This window comes from Mobula hypostoma, chromosome 20 (genome assembly GCF_963921235.1).
Source record: "Mobula hypostoma chromosome 20, sMobHyp1.1, whole genome shotgun sequence".
Classification (NCBI taxonomy): Eukaryota; Metazoa; Chordata; class Chondrichthyes; order Myliobatiformes; family Myliobatidae; genus Mobula; species Mobula hypostoma.
Window position 1 is genome coordinate 44,079,171 of NC_086116.1, and position 21,675 is coordinate 44,100,845.

The 21,675-nt window shown below is 44.1% G+C and overlaps 1 protein-coding gene across 5 annotated transcripts in view; it reads left to right on the forward strand.

The window, feature by feature from the left end:
- The window catches only part of LOC134359464 (proline and serine-rich protein 2), a 53,182-nt gene extending 33,833 nt beyond the window's left edge, over positions 1-19,349 (forward strand). For all 5 annotated transcript variants that reach the window (XM_063072758.1, XM_063072757.1, XM_063072756.1 and 2 more), the window contains 3 exons: positions 4,791-4,994; positions 12,713-12,950; positions 14,273-19,349. In XM_063072758.1, the coding sequence (XP_062928828.1) occupies positions 4,872-4,994; positions 12,713-12,950; positions 14,273-15,234 (1,323 nt within the window). In that variant the 5' untranslated portion in view covers positions 4,791-4,871 and the 3' untranslated portion in view covers positions 15,235-19,349. The remainder of the gene's footprint in view (positions 1-4,790; positions 4,995-12,712; positions 12,951-14,272) is intronic.
- Positions 19,350-21,675: the final 2,326 nt, after the last annotated feature.

Here is a 21,675-nt window from a genome sequence, read left to right on the forward strand (position 1 = left end):
CTTATTGAATCCTATCTAATGGTGAAAGGCCTTGACAGAGTGGATGTGGAGAGGATGTTTCCTAAGGTGGAGGAGTCTTAAGACCAGAGGATACAGCCTCAGAATAGAGGGGCATCCTTTTAGAGTGGAAATGAGGAGGAACTTCTGGAGCCTGAGAGTGGTGAATATGTGGAATTCTTTGCCACAGGCAGCTGAGGAGACCAAGTCTTATGTATACTTAAGACAGAGGTTGATAGATTCTTGATTGGTCAGGGCATGAAGAGATATGGGGAAAAGGCAGGAGACTGGGGCCGAGAGGAAAGTTGGATAAGCCATGATGAAATGGTGGAGAAACTCGATGGGCCAAATGGCCAAATTCTGCTCCTATTTCTTATGGTCTTGTATTTAAATTGCATCCAACAAGCGATGGTCTGTTTCCCATGACCACTCAGAGTTCAAGGTAAATTTATTATCAGAGTACGTAAATGTCACTGTCTACTACCTTGTGATTCGTTTCCTTACAGGCATTCTCAGTAGAACTAAGAAATTCAATAGAATCAATGAAAACTACACATGAAGGCTGACAAGCAGCCGGTGTGCAAAAGACGACAAACTGTGCAAATACAAAAAAATAAATAAGTAATAAATAATATGGTGAACATGAGTGGTGGAGTCTTTAAAAGTGAATCCATCTGTTGTAGAATCAGTTCACTGGGATCAGAGTTCAACAGGAAACGCGACGAGGCAGTTTGAATTTAGAATGTGGCTTGCATTTGCAGAATCCCTTGTGTTTTTATTACTTAGGCAAATACAGGGTGTCTCTTTAACACAGTCTCTGTTTTCCAATGACCTCCCACAATGGAAGCATGCAGTTCCCTTGAACGTGGCCCAAAATTTGGGCGTGTTGCGATATGGCTCTCAAATCAGGCCAAATTGGCAGATATACAACAGCTAATGTGGGGGGACCCAGCATTCACTTAAAGTAAAATTGGTATATTATTGATACATAGAGCGAGATGCAATGGAAATAGATTAAGATTAGCTTTATTTGTCACATACATTGAAACGCCATTTGCCATTTCTTTGCCCCTATATGCAATTGATTTATGTCAGTGACATGATAATTAACTGTTAAATTCTTCAGAAGGTCGGGTAAACTACAAACAATGAATAGGATTAATGTTCATTGTTTTGTCTACCAAGACCCAAAAATCAATGGTCACAGCATCAAAATCAACTCAAGTACTGGAATTGTGTGTAGCTGAATAAACTAGAGAGAGTTGTGCTCACACCTAAGTCCATCACACGAACCAGCCTTCTCTCCATTAACTCTGACTACACTTCCCACTGCTTCGCTAAAGTGGATGTTTCCAAAAGTGAAGGAGCTCAGGATCAGAGTGTACAGCTTCAGAATAGAAGGATGTCCCTCTATAACAGAGGTGAGGAATTTCTTTAGTGAGAGAGTGGAATTCATTGTCACGAATAACTGTGGAGGCCAAGTAATTGGATATATTTAAAGTGGAGGTTGACATGTTTTTGGCTGGTAAGGGTGTCAAAGTTAGGGGAGAAGACAGGAGAATGGAGTTGAGAGGGCTAAGATTTCAGCTATGATGGGATGGTAGAGCAGATTCAAAGGGCCAAATGGCATAGTCTTAATCTACCCATCGACTCATCTTTGGGATTTAGCAGGGAACCGGAGCCCCCTTGACCTGGTTGGGATTGAACCGGGGTTGCTGGCACTGTGAGTGATCAGCTCAGCTAGCCACGCCACTGTAACGCTAATAGCTTGTGGAGGAGAGTGGCAGTAACTTACTGTCTGTCCGAGAGTGTCCCTGATGTACGGGGCACACAGAAGCACACCAGTAACTCAAAGGTGTGGATTATCACAGTGGGAGCGGTGATGAATAAATAATACAGGATTATAATGGGATGAATACTTCATGTTATATAGGCTGTGTATTTGTTTTCACTCCTTGGCAAGCTCGAGCTTCACATCAAATCCTTGTCTCATTATCAGTCTTCTATCGTTTCCATTGAATATTATAGAGATGGATTATTTCTATCCCCATTCCCATTCTGATATTCTGGTCCATGGCTTCTCTTCTGCCACAATGAGGCCAAAATTCACTCTGGACAGTGAAAGGAATGGGGATGTCAGAGGTTTGTTTCCACAGTGGTGAGCGCATGGGATGTGCCGCTAGTGGTGGTGGTAGAGGTGGATACATCAGGGACATTTAACAGCCTTTATCACATGGATGAAAGGAACAAGGAGGACTATGTGGGAGGAAAAAGTTAGATTTTTCCTAGAGTAGGTTAATAGCCTCTACTGTGCTATACTATGTGCTATCGAACTGTTCTATGTTCTAAGTTCAAATTCTTGTATCTATCTCTACAAAACTGACGGGTCAATCTCCTGGTAGTTATTTTTTGTTTCCAGTCACGGGATGTGGATGTTGCTGGCATATTAACATTTATTGCCCACCCCTTGTTGCCCATAAATGGAGTGGCAATTAAGTCTCAGCCATATTGATGTCTCTGGGGCCACAGAGGGCCGATCAAGTGAGGACAGTAACATACCTTTGCCACTGGGCAGTACTGAGCTGAGTAGGTTTTTATAATAGTCTGGCAGTTTCATTGCAACTATTCTTGAGAATAACCATTTTAAAATTCCAAATAGATTTAAATTTAAATTCTCCAGAAACCTTGGCTGTATTCAATCTCCTGTGTGGATCAGTCAGCAACCTTGAACTCTTGATGCTCGTTCAGAACTTAAACCACTTCAGTACTGTACCCCAGACTGCAGAACTTCCAGATCTGAAAGTAATTATTTAAAATACGGAAGCTAAGTACCTCCCAGCTTCTTGCTTCATCCCCTCCCCACCCACCTGGCTTCACTTACCACCTTCTAGCTTGTACTTCTTCCCCTCCTCTCTCCTCCTCCTCTCTCCTCCTCATTCTGACATCTTTTCCTTTCCTTTCCAGTCCTGATGAAGGGCCTCAGCCCTTTATTCGTTCCCTTGGATACTGCCTGAACTGCTCAGTTCCTTTGCGTGTGGATTTCCAGCCTCGGCAGGATCTCTTGTCTTGTATAGTTTTTACTGTGTATTACAGAGAAGGATTATGTCTGTGTTCAGTGATCTTCATTCAATCTTTACAATGCAACTCGATCCTTGTTTAGGTAACCCAGTGAATGCGTGCTTGTGTGAAAGCCGCTGATGTTGTACAGGGGAGCGAGGCTTGCTAAGTCTGAGTCACGGGGGTATGGGTTCAATGTCTCACGCAGAGATTTAAATCAAAAGTCTCAGGGGTGCTGCGGTAGCATTGTGGTTAGCTCACCACTATTTCAGCTTGGGCCGGAGGAGTTCAATTACCCCACCCCCTGTAAAGAACTTGTACAGTCTCCCCGTGTGACTGGCTGCGTTTCCTTGAGGTGCTCCAGTTGAAACACGTACCGGCTAGTAGGTTAGTTGGTTATTGTAAATTGTCCTGTGCTTGCACAGAGTTAAGTAGATGGGTTGCTGGATGGCCTCTTTTATGCTATATCGCTAAATAAATAATTGTAAAAATCCAAGCTAATAGCGCAGTAGTCATAAGACAAAGGAGTAGAATCAGGTCATTGCATCGTGGCTCATTTATTATATCTCTCAACCCCATTCCCCTGCCTTCTCCCAGTAACTTTTGATGCCCTTGCTAATCAAGAACCTATCAACTTCCACTATCAATGTATACTCAATGACTTGGCCTCCACAGCCATCTGTGGCAATGAGTTCACAGATTCACCACTCTCTGGTTAAAGACATTCCTCCTCATCTCTGTTCTAAAGGGATGTGCTTGAATTCTGGATCTATCTCTCCCACTGCTGGAAACGCCCTCTCCACATCCACTCTTCTCTCGGTCTTTCAATGTAAGCTAGTGTTCAATGAATTCCCCATATTCTTGTAAATGCTCCTCGCATGTTAACCATTTCATTCCCAGGATCATTCTCGTGAAACTCCCCTGGACCGTCTCCAATGTACGATCGGCCTTTCTTAGATAAAGGGCCCAAAACTGTTTAGAATACTCCAAATGTGTAATTGTGTCTTAACAGTGGCTCTAGCAACAGAAGCTTCATTATTTAACCCATTAAGCTTGCTTTGCCATGCAAGGGGTTTCTGGCTAATTTGAGATCATATTTCTGCCTTGATCTTAAAATATCAATCTCTGTTATTGAGCTAAAAGATGTTCCAGTGTTATTTACTGTCTGCAAAGATTCCAAATATAAAAGCTGCAGAGAAAGTGGAGTGCAGGTAAACAATAGCACCCAAGATTCAACCAAGATTTGAAGTCAAGAGTCCATCTTACTGTACAAGATATCAGTTCAAGAGTCTGCTAACAGCTGGATAGAAGCTCTTCTCGAACCAAGGTGTACATGCTTTCGGGAGTTTGTATCTTCTGCCCAGTGGGAGAGGGGAGAAGAGAGAATGTCTGGGGTGGTCAGGGTCTTTGATCGTGCTGGCTGCTTTACTGAGGCAGCGAGACTTGCATACGAAGTCCATGGAGAGGAGACTGGTTTCCATGATATGCTGAGCTGTCTCCACAGTCTGTGCTGTTTCCTGGGGTTACGTGCAGAGTGGTTTCCATACCAAGCCATTGTGCATCAATGAAAATTGGTGTGCATTGGGGTTCTTTTGGTCCTCGGAGATTATAGTGCACTGTTACATCAGTTGAATACTGTCCTCATGAGGGAGGAGATCAGCTGAGACACATGCTTTATAAAATATCGCACCCTACAAGCTGAAGATTTTAACTTTCCCCTATTGTTTGATACCCAGGGGCCATCCACTTGGACTGAATGATTGGTTCCAGTTTGAAAACGCTATCTTGCGTTCACCTGCTGCTGAAGTTGTTCTGAGATGCCAGTGGAGTCGCTGTACGCAGAGATGGACTTCGATGTTTCTCCCGTCACTAAGCTGAATGGCATTGAAAGGATGGCAAATGGAGACAGCAGCTTCAGCTCCTCAAGGAACTCCAATTCAGTTAGTGACTAATTTGCTGTTGTTTCCATGCTAAAGATAATCCTATGTTCGGATATTAAATTGTTCAGCTGTCTTTTATTTTGTTCGCGGAAAGAGCTTTTGCTCCTGGGAATATACTGTACATTTCTGTGTCAGCGCTTATAATCTTGTTCATTGCTGCTTCGAGGAAATATGGCAGCTCAGTTTTGCACAGAAGGCTCCCGCACCATTATTACGAAATCTGCAGTTTTGCTAATGGTTGAAAGAAAAATACTGGCAGGACATGGGAGAAACAAGTCCCCCTCCTCAAAATAACTTGTCGACACGTATCCTGGGCCCTACATATTGATGCAGTCATAATTAAGGGATGCCAATGGCTCTATTTCATTAAGTTGAGGGAGATGTGGTATGTTACCAAAGTTTATGGCAAATTTCCATAGATGTACCATGGAGCAGTGGTTCCCCAACCTCCGATTGCGTCGCCTCTGATCTGGGCCGACATTTACGTGCCGGACGGCACCTAATTAATTAGCTTGTTTATTTCGGCTTTTTTCTTAAAGATGTGCTGGGTGCATTCCTGCTACCGCTGCACCGGTGCGTTCTTCGCGGCAGTGTATCAGTCCACGGCCCGGAGGTTGGGGACCACTGCCCTGGAGAGCATTCTAACTGGTTGCATCACTGCCCGGTATGGAAGATCCAGTGCACAGGATCGAAACAGGCTGCAGAGAGGGTTGTAAACTTAGTCAACTCCACCATGAGTGCTAGCTCCCTCCCCAACCCCCCCCCCAACCCCTCCGTCGAGGACATCCTCAACAAGCGATGCTTCAAGAAGGCAGGATCCATCATTAAGGACTGCCACCATCTAGGGCAGGCCCTCGCTCATTACTCTCAGCAAGGAGGGGGTACAGGAGGCTGAAGACACACCCACCATTTTAGGATCAGTTTCTTCCCTCCACCATCACATTTCTGAACAGTCCATAAACATTACCTCACTGTATTGCTGTCATTTTGTACTTCTTACTTATTTAATATATTGCTTATTGTAACTTTAGTATATTTTCTGCCTATGCCCTGTACTGCTGCCACAAAACAACAAATTTCATGACATAATCAGTGATAATAAACCTGGGCCTGATGTGCTTCTATCATGTCATAAGGGGTTAAAAGATAAAATATGAAGGTAAGCTCGCAAAAATTACATCAAAAGTTTTTTTTTCAGATAGACAGTAAAAGAGAGGCGAGAGTAGATATTAGACTGTTGGAAAGTGAGTTTGGAGAGATAGTAATGGGGACAAGAAAACAGCAGACAAACTGAATAAGTATTTTGTATCAGTCTCCCTTGTGGAAGACACTAACAGTATGCAGGAGCCTGAGAGAGTCAAGGGGCAGAAGCGACTACAGTTGCCATTACTGGGGAGATGGTGCTTGGGCAAATGAAAGGTTGAAAGTCACCTGGACTACACCCCAGGGTGGTTCTAAAAGAGGTAGCTGAAGAGATTACTAGATTCTGGCATAGTTCCAGAGAGACTGGAAAATGGCAAATGTCACTGCACTCTTCAAAAAGGGAGGGAGGCAGAAGAAAGGAAATTTCTGGCCAGTTAGCCCGACCTCGGTGGCCGGGAAGAGGTTGGAGGCAATAGTTAAGGATGTGGTTTTGGGGTACTTGGAGGCACATGATAAAATAGGCTGAAGCCAGCATAATATCCTTAAGGGAAAAGTCTTGCCTGACAAATCTGTTGGATTTCTTTGAAGAAATAGCAAGCAGAATAGACAAAGGAGAATTGATGGATGTTGTGTTCTTAGATTTTCAGAAGCCCTCTGACAAGCTGCCAGGCTTGAGACTAAAAAACAAGATACGAGCCTGTGTTCTTACAGAAAAGATTCTAGAATGGATAGGGCATTGGTTGATTGGCGGGAGGCAAAGAGTGGGAATAAAGAGATCCTTTTCGGATTGGCTGCCGGTGACAAGTGGCATTTCACGGGGTCTGTGTTGGGACCGCTTCTTTTTACATTTTATGTCAGTGCTTTAGGTGATGAAACTGATGGCTTTGTGACCAAGTTTGCAGACGATACGAAGATTGGTGGAGGGGCAGGTAGTGTTGAGGAAACAAGAAGACTACAGTATGACTTGGACAAACTGGGAGAATGGTCAAAGAGGTGACAGATGGAATACAGTGTCAGGGAGTGTGTGGTCATACATTCTGGTAGAAGGAATAAAAGCACATACCTTTTTCTTAGTGAGGAGTACATTCAAAATTCTGACATGCAAAGGGATTTGGGAGTTCTCATGCTGGATTCCAAAAAGGTTAATTTGCAGGTTGATTTAGTGAAATGACTGCAATGTTAGCATTCATTTCAAGAGGACTAGAATATAAAAGCAAGGATGTAATGCTCAGTCTGTATAGGCCTCACTTGGAGTAGTTTTGGGCCCCTGATTTAAGAAAGGATGTGCTGACATTGGAGAGGGTTCAGAGGAGGTTCACGAGACTGATTCCAAGAATGAAAGGGCTATCATATGAGTAGCGATTGAAGGCTGTGGGCCTGTACTCTCTGGAATTTAGAAGAATGAATGGGGAGGAACTCAGCAGGCCAGGGAACATCTGTGGAAAAGAGTAAACAGTTGCTGTTTCAGGCCAAGACCCTTCATCAGGACTGGAAAAGAAGGTGAGAAGTTAGAGTAAGAAAGTGGCAGAGGAGGAGAGGAAGAAGTACATGGTAGTAGGTGATAGATGAAACCAGGGAGAGGGGAGGGGGGTGAAGTAAAGAGCTGGGAAGTTAATTGGTGAAGGAGATAAAGGGCTGGAGAAGAGGGAATCTGTAGGAAAGGATGGAAGACCATGAGGGAAGGGGGAAGAGGAGCCCCAGAGGAGCTAATGGGCATGTAAGTAGATAAAGTGAAAGAGGGAAACAGGAATAGGGAATGATGAAGGGGGGAGGGCAGTTATTGGAAGTTCAAGAAATTGATGTTTACGCTGTCAGGTTGGAGGCTACCCAGGCGGAATACAAGGTGTTGCTTTTCCAACCTGAGTGTGGCCACATCATGGCAATTGAGGAGGCCATAGATTCACATGTGGGAATGGGAAGTACAATTAAAATGGGTAGCCACCGGGAGATCCCACTTTTTGTGCTGGATGTAGCGAAGGTGCTCAGCGAAGCGATCTCCCAATCTACTTTGGGTCTCACCAATATACAGGAGACTGGAGCACCGGACACAGTAGATGGCCCCAACAGGCTCACAGGTGAAAAGTCACCTCAGCTGGAAGGACTGTTTGGGGCCCTGAATGGTAGTGAGGGAGGAGGTGTAGGGGCAAGTGTAGCACTTGTCCCATTAGCAAGGGCAAACACCACAAGGGAGATCAGTAGTGAGGGACAAATGGACAAGGGAGTCAAATAGGGAGCATCCCTGCGGAAATGGGGATAGGGAGGATCTTGGTGGTGGGATCCTATTGGAGATGGCGGATGTTATGGAGAATTATGTGCTGGATGCAGAGGCTAGTGGGTGGTAGGTGAGGAGAAGAGGAACCCTATGCTTGTTATGGCAGCGGGATGATGGGGTAGGGTATGGGGATAGGATAGGGTCCTCACTTGCTCAACTCCCTTGTCCATTCGTCCCTTATATTCCAAATATAATTCCCCATCCTTCACTATGGGTTCCTGGAACAGGCTGACAAAGGTAGTGGTGGGAGCAGATATGATAGTGGTATTTAAGAGGCCGATAGACCGGGCACCCCTGTCAGGCTCTGTGTTTAAAAGAAATGTGCCCTGCATGACTATGCAGGAAATGGAGGCATATAGATCATGTGTACACAAAAAAGATTTACTTTAACTTGTCATTGTGTTTGACACCGTTATGGTTGTCAGAAGAGCCCGTTTCAGTGCTGTATTGTTCTACGTTCCGTGTTCGATGTTCCTGCAGTGGGACTCAAACACACAGCTGTGAATTTGCAGATGAGAAGAGGGCATGTGAGAGTCCTCACTGATGGATGCCACCTTTTTTTGAAGCGCCACTTCTTGTTGTCTTCACTGGTGAGGAAGGTTGTGCCTGGTTTTGTCCTTAATAACTTGCCTCAGGAACTGAAGGCTCCATGCCCACAACCAGACCTGAGCATATTTTGAAGAAACAAATCCCATTTAAACAATCCCCGTCACAATCATTAGGAGGTCCTCAATTTGCCTCACAATCAGTGACAATCAGTGACTTATCAGTGACTTGTCTAGATTTATCAACTATTTATCAAAGATGAACAGAGAATGATTTTACTTTTAAAGATAAAGGAAGCTCTGTAACTTCTTTTTTTGTCTCCAGAAGAGTTTTCTAACGTGGAGAAGGAATATTGTAAAAGAGAGACAGTGGTCAGTCAGTAATTGCTTCTTTGGTATGTAGAATAGTTCAGGTGTTTCACTATTGCAGTCAATGAGCTGGAAGTTTATACTGGCGATTAGGTAGCATTTTCTGTGAATGTAGATTGTTCATTTATGCATGAGAGTGCAAAGGGTTGTAAAGTCAGCCAGCTCCATCCCAGGTACAACCTTCCTCACCAGTGAAGACATCTTCAAGAGTTGGTGCTTCAAAAAGGTGGCATCCATCAGTGTGGACTTCCACATGCCCTTTCCTCATTACTGCCATCAGGCAGAATAGATAGATATACTTTATTGATCCCGAGGGAAACTGGGTTTCGTTACAGCCACACCAACTAAGAATAGAGCGTAAATATAGCAATACAAAAAACACAAACAATCAAACAACAAAATGCAAACTATGCCAGATGGAAAATAAGTCCAGGACCAGTCTATTGGCTCAGGGTGTCTGACCCTCCACGGGAGGAGCTGCAAGTTCGATGCCACAAGCAGGAACGACCTCCCGTGAAGCCCAGTGTTGTATCTCGGTGGAATGTGGCCGAAAGCCAACAGTAAAAAGTTCAATATCCGTTCTACAAACACGTTCCTCGGTCGTAATATGACCCGGATTGCACTATCTGTTGTTAGCCAGAACAGTAAGCACCCAACTCCTTTACGTTTACTGCTCTCGGTGCACTTCCGGTCAGCCGGAAGTACAGGAGCCTGAAGACCCACATCACTTCTCCAACTCCATCATCAGATTTATGAGCAGTCCAGGAACTCATGAACACCACTTCGTCATTCCTTGTTTTTAAATTGCACTATTTACTTATCTTCGTAATTTACAGCAATTTGCATTGTACTACTGCTGTAAAAGAACAATTATCACGTTGATAAGACAGTGGTAATAAATCTGACTGATTTGCCTGTGTAGAGTTTGCATGTTTCCAGTGACTCTGCGAGCTTCCTTCACAAGGGGCTCTGGTATTTTCCCCAAGATGAGGATTAATTGGCCACTGTAAATAGCTCCTTGGAGTGAGTGCATTGCAAAGGAATCGAGGGAATGTAGATGGGCAGGTGAGACAGGAAAAGCACAGTTACAGGGAAATAGATTAAAAATAAAGATTGGCTGCTTTTGTCACACGCACGTTGAAACACACTGAAATGCATCATTGGCATCAATGACCAACACAGGCCGAGGAAGTGCTGGTGGCATCTTGGTGACAAGCGTTGCCATGCTTCCAGTGCCAATGTAACATGCCGAGAACTTCTAATCCTACCCTGGTTGTCTTTGGGATGTCGGAAGAAACTCACATGGGGGGAGTATGTACAAACTTCTTGCAGCGAGCAGCTGGAAATGAACCACGGTCCCTGGTGCAGTAAGGCTAACTACTATGCTACCATGTGACTGAAGGGATTCTTTCCCTGACAGCTAACATAGATCAAATGGGCAGAATGCTCCCTTTTCATCTCCCTTTAATTGTTTGGTAATCAAAGTCACAATGTCATGGAGTCATAGAAAAGTACAGCACAGAAACAGGCCCTTTGGCCCATCTAGTCTGTGCTGAGCCACTGAAACTGCCTACTCCCATCAACCAGCACCAGGCACACAGCCCTCCATACCCCTACCCTCCAAGTACCTATCCACATTTCTGTTAAACGTTGAAATCAAGCTTGCATGCACCACTGGCGCTGGCCGCTAGTTCCACGCTCTCATGACCCTCTGAGTGAAGAAGTTTCCCCTCATGTTCCCCTTAAACTTTTCGCCTTTCACCCTTGACCTCTGACTGTAGTCCGACTCAACCTCGATGGAAAAAGCCTGCTTGCATTTACTCTTTCTATGTCCCTCATAGTTTTGTATACCTCTGTTCAAATCTGCTTTCAATCTTCTATGTTCCAAGGCATGAAGTCCGAATATATTTAATCTTTCTACATAACTCGGGTCCTCCAGAACCCAGCAACATCCTTGTAGATTTTTCCCTACACACGTTGCTTGCCTGGCTGAGATCCTCAAGCAGATTGTTTGTTCCTGCAGATTCCAGCAACTCCAGTCTCTTGGGTCTACCCTCCTGTTCTTTAAGCACCAAGGGATCTTTGATGTCCACCTCAGGTGGATTCAACTTTTTGCTCTTTCAAGGAGTGAGTCAGAATCAGGTTTGTTATCACTGGTACACTCAGTGGCTACTTTGAGGTCCACCTATACACCTGCTCGTAAGTGCAAATATCTAATCAGTCAGTTGTGTGACAGCATCTCAATCCATAAAAGCATGCAGACATGGTCAAGAGGTTCATTTTGTCATTCAGACCAAACACCAGAATGAGGAAGAAATGTGATCTAAGTGATGTTGACTGTGGAATAATTGTTGGTGCCAGATGGGGTGGTTTGAGTATCTTGGAAAATGCTGATCTCCTGGGATTTTCACACTCAACCATCTCTAGAGTTTACAGAGAATAGTGCATAAAACAAAAAAAATTATCTAGTGAGTAGCTGTTCTGTGGGCAAAAGTGCCTTGTTAGTGAGGGAGGTCAGAAGAAAATGGCCAGACTGGTTCAAGCTAACAGGAAGGTGACAGTCATTCAAGTAACCACACGTTGCAACAGTGGTGTGCAGAAGAGCATCTCTGAATGCGCAACATGTCGAACCCTGAAGTGGATGGGCTACAGCAGCAGAAGACCATGAACATACTCAGTGGACACTTCATTACGTATGAGGTATCTAATAAAGTGGCCACTGAGTGCATGCCGTGAATTTTTTTTGTTTTCCAGCAGCACTACACAGCAATACATAAAATATACCATAAGTTACAGTAAGACATATAGATTAAAAAATAACAAACAATGAAATAAGTAGTGCAAAAAAGAGAGCAAAAAATAGAAAAGTTACGTTCATGGGTTCATTGTCTGTTTAGAGATCTGATGGTAGAGGGGAAGAAGCTGTTTCTAAAGCATTAAGTGTGTATTTGTGTTTCTGTACCTCCTTTCTAATGGTAGTAATAGGAGGATGCCGTGTCCTGAATGGTGTGGGTCCTTAGAGATGGATGGCACCTTTTTGAGGCATTGCCTTTCAAAGTTGTTCTCGATGGTGGGGAGGTGGAGCTAGCTGAGTCCACAACTTTCTGCAGTTTTTTCTGATACTGTGCAGTGACCCCAAACCATGATGAAATCAGTTAAAATGTTTTCCTAGTTACCTGCTAGAGTCTTTGGTGACACACCAAATCTCCTCAAACTCCTAATGAAGTATAGCCGCTGGTGTGCCGCCTTCATAATTGCATCAATATGTCGGGCCCAAGATCAACCTTCAGGGGTGTGGACGGCCAGGGATGAACTGGTGTGTATTTCCACTGTATTCTGAGTTCTGATGTTTTGCCTTTTGAAACCTATTCATTCATTTGTTTCTGTAGGATGATGAGTTCATGAACTACCTGTCTCGCGAGGAGCAAGAGTGTATTTTGTTCTTTGAGAATACACTTGACTCTCTGAATGATGATTTTGAGGACTACAGCTCAAACTCCAGCCTAAGAGTCAAGGATCCTTCCACACTACAAAGATATAATTCGGAAAACGAGGAAATCATTGATTTAGTGACCACCAAATCTCAGCCGGTGGAATTCATCCCTAAATATGATACCGTGTTTCCAGGTATATTATTTACTGAACAATATTTTGTTCCATGGATTTGAATGTGTTTAAGTTGAGGCTTGATCATTGACATAGATGCTGTTTGTAAAGGAGGAGCTTGGGGGTCAAAGCCCACAGATCCCTGAAAGTAGTTGTTTTGGTTGATAGAGTGGAAAAGGAAGAGTGGAACATGCTTGTCTTTATTACTCAAGGAATTGAGTTTGAGAGCGAAAAGTTATGTTACAGTTTTATAAAATTCTGGTTGGGGTGCATCTGAAGAATTGCATTCAGCTCTAGCCACCAGATTATAGGATGGATGTGGAGGCTTTGGAGAGGGTGCAGAAGAGCATCACCAGGATGCTGTCTGATTTGGAGAACGTGGGTGATGAGGAGAGGTTGAACAAACTTGAGTTGTTTTCTCTGGAGCAGTGGAGGCTGAGAGGAGTATATAACATTACAATGCAGACAGGCCCTTCGGCACATGTTATTGTGCCAACCTTTTAAACCACTCTAAAATCAAATTAATACTTCCCTCTCGCATAGCCCTTCATTTTTCTATCATCATTCTACACACCCAACATTCACTGCCAAAAAAACCACTGATATCCCTCCCATCCCTACGCCCCATATACTTTCCTCCCATCACCTTAAAATGATGTATGTACCCTCATTTTAGCCTTTCCCACCCTGGGAAAAAGTCTCTGGCTGTCCACAAAGGTCATTAGCCCAGACAGCATTGGAAACTGGCCCTTTAGCCCACAGCGTCTGTACTGACCCTCGAGCAGGTATTTACACCAATCCCATTTTATCCTCCCCACCTCCTCATCAACTGCCTCCCCCCCCCAGATTCCTCCACTCTTCCACGCTCCAGGGATCATTCACAGGGACCACTTCACCCACTGGCTCTCATGTCTTTGGAATGGGGGAGGAAACCCCTGCACTCACAGGGCGAGTATGCAGACTCCACACACACAGACTGCACCCAAGTTGCTGGAGTTGTGAGTGGCAAAATTTCAAGCTGCTACACTACGGTGAAACTTATTTGTTTAGAGAAATGGCGTGGACCAGTCCCTTCCGGCCAAACGAGCTGCCCTGCCCAGCAACCCACCTACTTCCCCCAGCCTAATCACAGGACAATTTACAATGGCCGATTAATCTGCTACCTCGTACGTCCTTTGACTCTGGGAGAAAACCGGGACACGTGGAAGAGATCCGTGCAGTCACGGGAACGACGTACAAACTTCCAATGCCCGAGCTGTGATAGTATCTCACTAACCGCTATGCTACCACGCCATTATCCATCTTCTAGTATTTGAAAAGTTGCTTTCTTTTCTTTGTTCCAGTTGATGAAGGTGGAGAGAGACTCCAGGAAGAGAAAGTCCAGGTGAACCAAGAGAAACCTGTGGTGAAGGAGCCGAACAGCCGTTCTCCCTCGCAGTTAACAAAGCAAAGCAGCTTTGAGAGGACTTCTCCGGAACCTGCGCTAGAACCTGTACAAGCGTACTGCAGTCATTCAAAGCCACTGGGGTCGGTGCCAACTCCGATGGTCATCGCGCAGAAGATCGCCGAGAAGAGCGTAGGAAACGGGATCCCTTTGCCCACACCTCAGACCGAGAGGAAGCCGTTGACCCAGGAGAAGGAGCAAGCGAATACAACCTCGCTCACTGAAGGTCGGGCACCCCTGTACAAAAACGTCAAAGCCCAGAGGTTCCCGTCCAACATTAGCATCTCCGTGCCGAACAAGGAGTACAACAGCACCATCTCCAAGGCGGCGGTCAAAGTACAACAACGCAAAGCTCAAGTGCTGGCAAACCTTGGCGGCACCAGCCTCCTCGCTGCAGAGTCAGAGCCAAGTCATCTTCCGGGATTAGTCAACAGCCCCAGAAGGAGCAGGCCTCTGAATCATTCTGCGTCCAATGAATCGGCAGGGATGGCAGCACCAAAGCTGGGGTCAGTCAACGAATCGCCGGACAAAGCCGATTCAGGGCTGTTGAATGGCTACAGACCAAAGGTCAGGGGCTCTAGCTCGAGCCAGTCCGTGATGGCCCCCGGTGTGTCCAAAGGAAGTCACGCGGCTGGCCCCACCCAGAAATCTGCTTCCCTGCAACCCGGAACCACAGACTCTGTCCCCCGGACTGACTCACCGAACTCTCCAGCGGTGCGCAGAGCAAGCTCTTTCCAGCAGCCATCAGGATTCCGGACACCGGGAATTACTGTCCAGTTCTCAGGCCGCAGTTCGAATGACGAATCCTGTAGAGAAGCACTGCGCAGGCTGGGTATTTTGAGGATTAGCAAGGATCAGTGACACCCTGACTGATCTTTTCCAGGAATATTTATAACACTTAAAAAAAAAATAAATAAATAAATAAATAAATTCAGGAATAAGGATGCAGGCTGTTTCTACGCTGCCTCTGGATTGAACCAAAAAGATTTCCATAGAAAATTGTTGGTGTGTGAACTTACAATCGATTGCCTGGGAATGTGAGACGGGGAAGGCACTGTTTAGCCCGATATACGTGTCCAAAAAAAAGGTACCCACTTGGTCAACTTGTCCATCAGATATTCTCAAGAATCCCAGCAAACCTAGGCCAGCCTTGGCATGGGCTCATGGTAAACAAATGAAGCCAGTGAAACGTACGAAACCTCACTTTTCTCCAGAGCGCTGGATGCTGAGGAGAGATCTAACTGAGGTTTATAAGATTATGTGAGACATGGAGTAGACAATATCTTTTTCCAAGGACTGTAATGTCTCGTACTAAAGGACATGCATTTAAGGTGAGAGAGGGTAATTTCAAAGGAGATGTGAGTGGCAAGGTTTTGACACTGAGTGGTAGCTACTTGGAATTCACTGCCTGGGGTCATGGTAGAGGCAGAAACATCAGAGTATTTTAAAAGACGTGTGAGGGAAATGGAAGGATATAGACAATGTGTAGGCAGAAGGGATTGGTTAAGTTAGCCAGTAACTTACTAATTTAATTGGTTTGGCACAACATTGTGGGCTGAAGGGCCTGTTTCTGTGCTGTACTGATCTCTGTTCTCGGTTCTCACCCAAACTATGCAATGTTCATTCCTTTAGTTTGGAGTATGCAGCATGCTCAACAAAGCTTCAAGATGGGTAATGTTGGGATTCCTGGGTTACTGTTTCTGTGTAAGGTTCTCTCTGAGAAAAGCTTTCTCAGACTTCTTCACAAAGTTCCCTGTGAGGATAGGTTGAGCGAGTGAGGGGTTTTCTGTTAGAGTGGAGGATGAGAGGGGACTTCCATGCCTCCGTCAAGATAATGAGAGGCAGAGACTGAGCAAACAGCCAGAGACATTTTTCCCAGGACAGAAATGGCTAATGCAAGAGGAATAGGGGGGCTGTCAGGGGTGAGCTTGTTTACACAGAGTGGTGGGTGCACAGGACACCCTACCAGGTGTGGTGGTAGAGACAGATACATCAAGAGCATTTAAAAGACTCTTAGATAGGCACTTGGATGACAGAAAAATGGAGGGCTACAAAGGAGGGAAAGGCTAAATTGTTTTTAGAGTAGGTTATAAGGTCAACACAACATTGTCAGCAAAAGGGCCTGTCAGGTGCTGCAGTATTCTATGTTCTATGTACTAACTCTTTTTAAAGACAGTAACACTTGCCCAAGTTATCATCACAGCTATCGTCTTGATGTACCTCACTGAGTTCAGAATCCAGAATAATATCTGGTCATATACTATACTTGCCTCCATCCTTGGCTTGCATATGATAGTTATAGTCTACAGACTGTTGATAAATCTGTTTATGCCAAATTTTATTTTATTTAGAGCTACAGCACATTAACAGATTCTTCCAGCCCAGTGAGCCCTCAACACCCAATTACACGCCCATGACCAATTAACCTGCTAACCCGCACATCTTTGGCATGTGGGAGAAAACTGGAGCACCCAGAGGAGAGCCATGTGGTCATGAGGAGAACGTGCAAACTTGTTACAGACAGCGGTGGGAATTGAACCCGCATTGGTGGTGTGCTGTAATAGCATTACACCAAGTACACACCACGATGCCAGCCTCATAGTTCACCAGCTGCCATGTCAAAGGGTATGTGGGCATCTGATCCTGGGAGTTTGGATCTGCACACTACATGCACAAACTTTGAACGCCGATATTGGGACACCGTGCTCTTGCACCCAAAAAGGCCAAGTCGACAATAGTTTTTGGGTGTGTCTGCAGGTGAAGAGTATGGCAGACAAGTCACTACCACTTCAACTGGACATGCTTTATCAATTCAAACAAATAGAGTGATTAATAAGCTGCTCATTTTACACAAGATATTGATGGGTACCTTGTCAAGTCTTCAGAAATGTTTATTTTAATATTGCCCTTAATGAGACATTAATGGACACTTTGCCTCATATTAAGTAATCCATTAAGGGTTATAATTACACGTCGGAGGAGGATATGATTCTCAAAGTGGTAATATGAGACCTTAAGTTTATGAACAAGACTTTTCAATAATGTTAAGGGAAGGTCCATTTTGTTGATGAAAATGCAGTGCTTGCCAACAATTTCTCTAATGTTTTTAAATCAGTTAAAACTGGCCCAGAGTGAGGTCTTGGTCCTGAGTCTGTAATTCTAATGAGTTCAGTTGCAGATAAAGTATATTTAATTAAGTATTTTTATATAACTTGCAAATTAACATTGTAAAGGACTCCACATCTCTGTTACTGTGCTCCTTCCTTGTAAATCCTTTGTTATCAAACTCATTTTCGGAAGTCCTGTTTTTCCGTCTGGTGAACTGAACTGAACTTCCATTCTTCAGATGCAGATTTATTTATTACATACAGTGAAATGCGTCATTTGCATTAACAGCACAAGGGTATGCTGAGAGGCAGCCCGCAAGTATCACCACACATCCTAACACCAACACAGCATGCCACAATACTCCACAGAACAACATAAGCAACAAGACAGCAACGGCAAAACAAGTCCCTTTCCCAGCCTCCCACCCATGTTTTATTTCCAAATAATTTCTCATCTTTTTCCAGACCAATATTCTCCATACTAATGTAACCGATGTCTTTGGAAATTCGGGTGTATCTTTTGCCTACATGGCTGATTATTATCATTCTAGACCCATTCCTGCCTTCTCCCTGTAACCTTTGACTCCCTTGCTAATCAGGAACTTACAGCTTCTGCTTTAAATATACCAAATGACTTGGTCTGTGGCTAAAGAAATTCCTCCTCATCTCTGATCTAAAGGGATGCTCTTCTATTCTGAGGCTTTGCCATCTGGTACTGGACTTGTCCCGATGGGGAAACATGCTCTCCATGTCCACTCCATCCAGGCCTTTCAATATTCCATCGGTTTCGATGTGATTTGCTCTCCCCCCTCCTCCCCGTGCCCCCATCTTTTTAAACTCCAGTGAATACAGGACCTGAACCATCAAGCAGTCCTTTTACATGAACCCTTTCATCATTCCCAGGATCATGCTAGTGAACCGTACTCCAACTGTGGTCAGAACAGGACTTTCAGCTAATTTGCAACATATCCTTAGTGTCTTGGGATGAAATTAGTAGAACACTGTGATCTGGTTGAGTGGCATAATGTGAAATGCTTATTCAGATTTAGTTCACGATATCAAATATAACTATATGTATGAGCTGGTGCTGAATATATTACCTTATGCTGAATATATTACCTTAATGCAATATCTGTGCTTGTGTACTCTGTATACTTAACTGATGATTTTGAAATGTGATCTTAAATTGTATTTACACAGAATGTTCACATTAAATAATTCAAAAATATACTTTATTAACTTTGTTACTTGTCTTCTGTTGATAAATGTAATCTTGTAATTTTATGTGTCCCTTGTGTGCAAGGTATCGACAACACACAAAATGCTGGAGGAACTCAGCAAGTCAGGCAACATCTATGGAGGGGAATAAACAGCTGACTTTTTGGGCCGTCAGGGCTCCTGGTTTTGTGTGTTTGCTCTGTATTTCCAGTAGTTAAACATTTTGTTAATTTAGTATTTTACTAAGCTCCTCACATTTGTGAATGGCTTTCACTTGCCTTTTCCCCCCTTTCCTACCCACCTTCTTACTCTAGCTTCTGCTCCTTTCTTTTCCAGTCCCAATGAAGGCTCTCAGCAGGAAATGTTGACTGTTTATTCATCTCCGCAGATGCTGCCTGACCTGCTGAGTTCTTCCAGCATTTTGTGTGTGTTTCTCTGGATTTCCAGCACCTATAGAATCTCTTGTTTTTCAAACTGTCGACAATTTTTGTTTTACACAAAACTGTGAAAGGTTTCTCAAATGGTCAGCACATCATGAGGGGCTGAGGGGACTGCACTATTCTGTTCTACGTTCTATACTGGTGGAAGGTGTTATGTAATGTATTTGTTGTTGTAAATGTTACAATTAATAATAAAATAATTCTTGGCATAGTGGGAAATGTTAAGGTAAAATGTCTTGAAATTATTTTATCCTATAAAATAATTCATAAACTTAGGAGGTACTAAAGAGATTTGAAAACATTGATCATTGTTCTGACGTTGGGCATGCAGTAGTCATCTTAGGCACTGCAAATTCCCATGAATAGCAAGATGATAATAATCTGATGATTGGTCCTGATTCATTTTATCTTATTTTCAAAGGTTCACAGTTTCTTTTATAATCAAAGTATGTATGCGGTATACAACTCTGAGATTCGTCTTCTCCAGATAGCCGCAAAACAAAGAAAACCATGGAAGTCAGTTCAGAAAGAAACAGCAAACCCAGCTCCCCCCTACAAAGAAAAAGAATGGCAACGTGATCATCAGTCCTCAGCTCCCCCCCCCCCACCCTCTCAAAATGCTACACGAACAGTGACCCCAAATACCCCTACCCCTGGGTCAAAAGAATTTAGAGATATAGCCCTTCTGGCCCAACAAAGCCGCACTACCCAACAACCCATCTACTTAACACTTGCCTAATTACAAGACAATTTACAATAATCAATTAACCTATTAACCAGTACGTGTTTGGACTGTGGCTGGAAAGCAGTGCACTCGGAGGAAACCCACGCAGTCCCAGGGAGAATGTACAATCTCCTTATTGACGCCTCCGGAATTGAACTCTGATCTCCAACACCCAAAGCTGTAAGAGTGTCAGCCTGAAATGTCAACTGTTTATTCCCCTCCATAGATGCTGCCTGACCTGCTGAGTTCCTCCAGCACTTTGTGCGTTGCTCTGGATTTCCAGCATCTGCAGAAGCTCTCGCGTTTACGATAATTGCTTTAATAATGTTGATTGGCAAGTTTGGCCAGGACGTGGGGAAACTGCTTCTCCAAAGAGTGCTACAGGATATTTTCTGTCTAATAAGGTCTTGATTTAACACCTAATCTACAGAGGGATTTTAAGATGCAAGTCTCTTCACGAGATTGATTCCAGGCTTATTGCATGTGGAGCGATTGATGGCTCTGGACCTGTACTCGCTGGAGTTTAGAAGAATAATGGGGAAGCTCATTGAAACCTATCAAATATTGAAAGGCCTAGATAGAGTGGATATGGAGAGGATGTTTCCTATAGTGGGTGAGTCTGGGACCAGAAGGCTCAGCCTCAGAATAGCGGGGCATCCATTGAGAATGGAGATGAGGAAGAATTTCTTTAGCCAGAGGGTGGTGAATCTGTGGAACTGATTACCAAGTCATTGGGTATATTTAAAGCAGACGTTGATAGGCTCTCAATTAGTCAGGGTGTGAAGAAGGAAATTGGGACTGAGAGGAAAATGGATCAGCCATGATGAAATGGCCTAATTGAGCTCCTATACCTATTGTCTAAGTTCATGAATCACTGGAAGTGGCCACACAGGTGGATAGGGTAGTAAAGAAGAGGTATAGCGTGCTTGCTTTCATCGATCAGGGCAGCAAGTGCAAGAGTCAGGAGGTCATGTTGAATCAATGAAATCTGGTGCAGATTGGGGGACTGCTTTGTCAAACACTTCCGCTCTGTGAGGCAGGATCTCCTGGTGGTCACCCATTTCGACTTCCTGATTTACTGAGTTTCTCAAGCATTTCGTGTGTGTGGTTGTGTTGAACCTTGGTTACGTGTTCCGTTCCAGTAGCCCCGTTACAGGAAGGATGTTGAGGATTTGGAGAAGGTGCAGAAGAGGTTTGCCAGGATGCTGCCTGGATTAAAGACAAAGAGCTGTAAGAAAAGACTGGACAAGCTTGAATGGTTTTCTCCGGAGCATCAGAACTGAAGGGAGATCTGATTGAACTTTATAAGGGGCATAGATAGATCGGCTTGGGGGGGTTACAGCCTTTTACCCAAAGTAGAAATATCAAATATCGTGAGGCATGAAATTAAACTGGGGGGAGGAAATGTAAATGAGACATACAGGATAAGTATTTTTTTAAATAAAGATTATGGTAGATGGGGTTTCAACAGAGGTTGGGTAAGGGTGAAAGGTGAAATACTTAAGGGGAACATGAGGGGGATTTCTTCACTTGCGAGTGTGATACGAGCTGCCAGCGGAAGTGTTGGATGCAATTTAACACGTGAAATTTGAATAGGTATATGGCTGGGAGAGGTGTGGTGAAGGATGCAAGTTGATGGGTCTCGGTAGATTAATAGTTCAGCATGGACTAGACAGGCTGAACACCCCGTTTCTGTGCTGTAGTGTTCTTTGACACTGTGGCTGGAACATGCTGCCAGGGAAGGTGGTGAAGGCAGAATCGATGGCAACATTTAAGAAGCATTGAAACAAATACTGTACATGAGTGGGCAGGG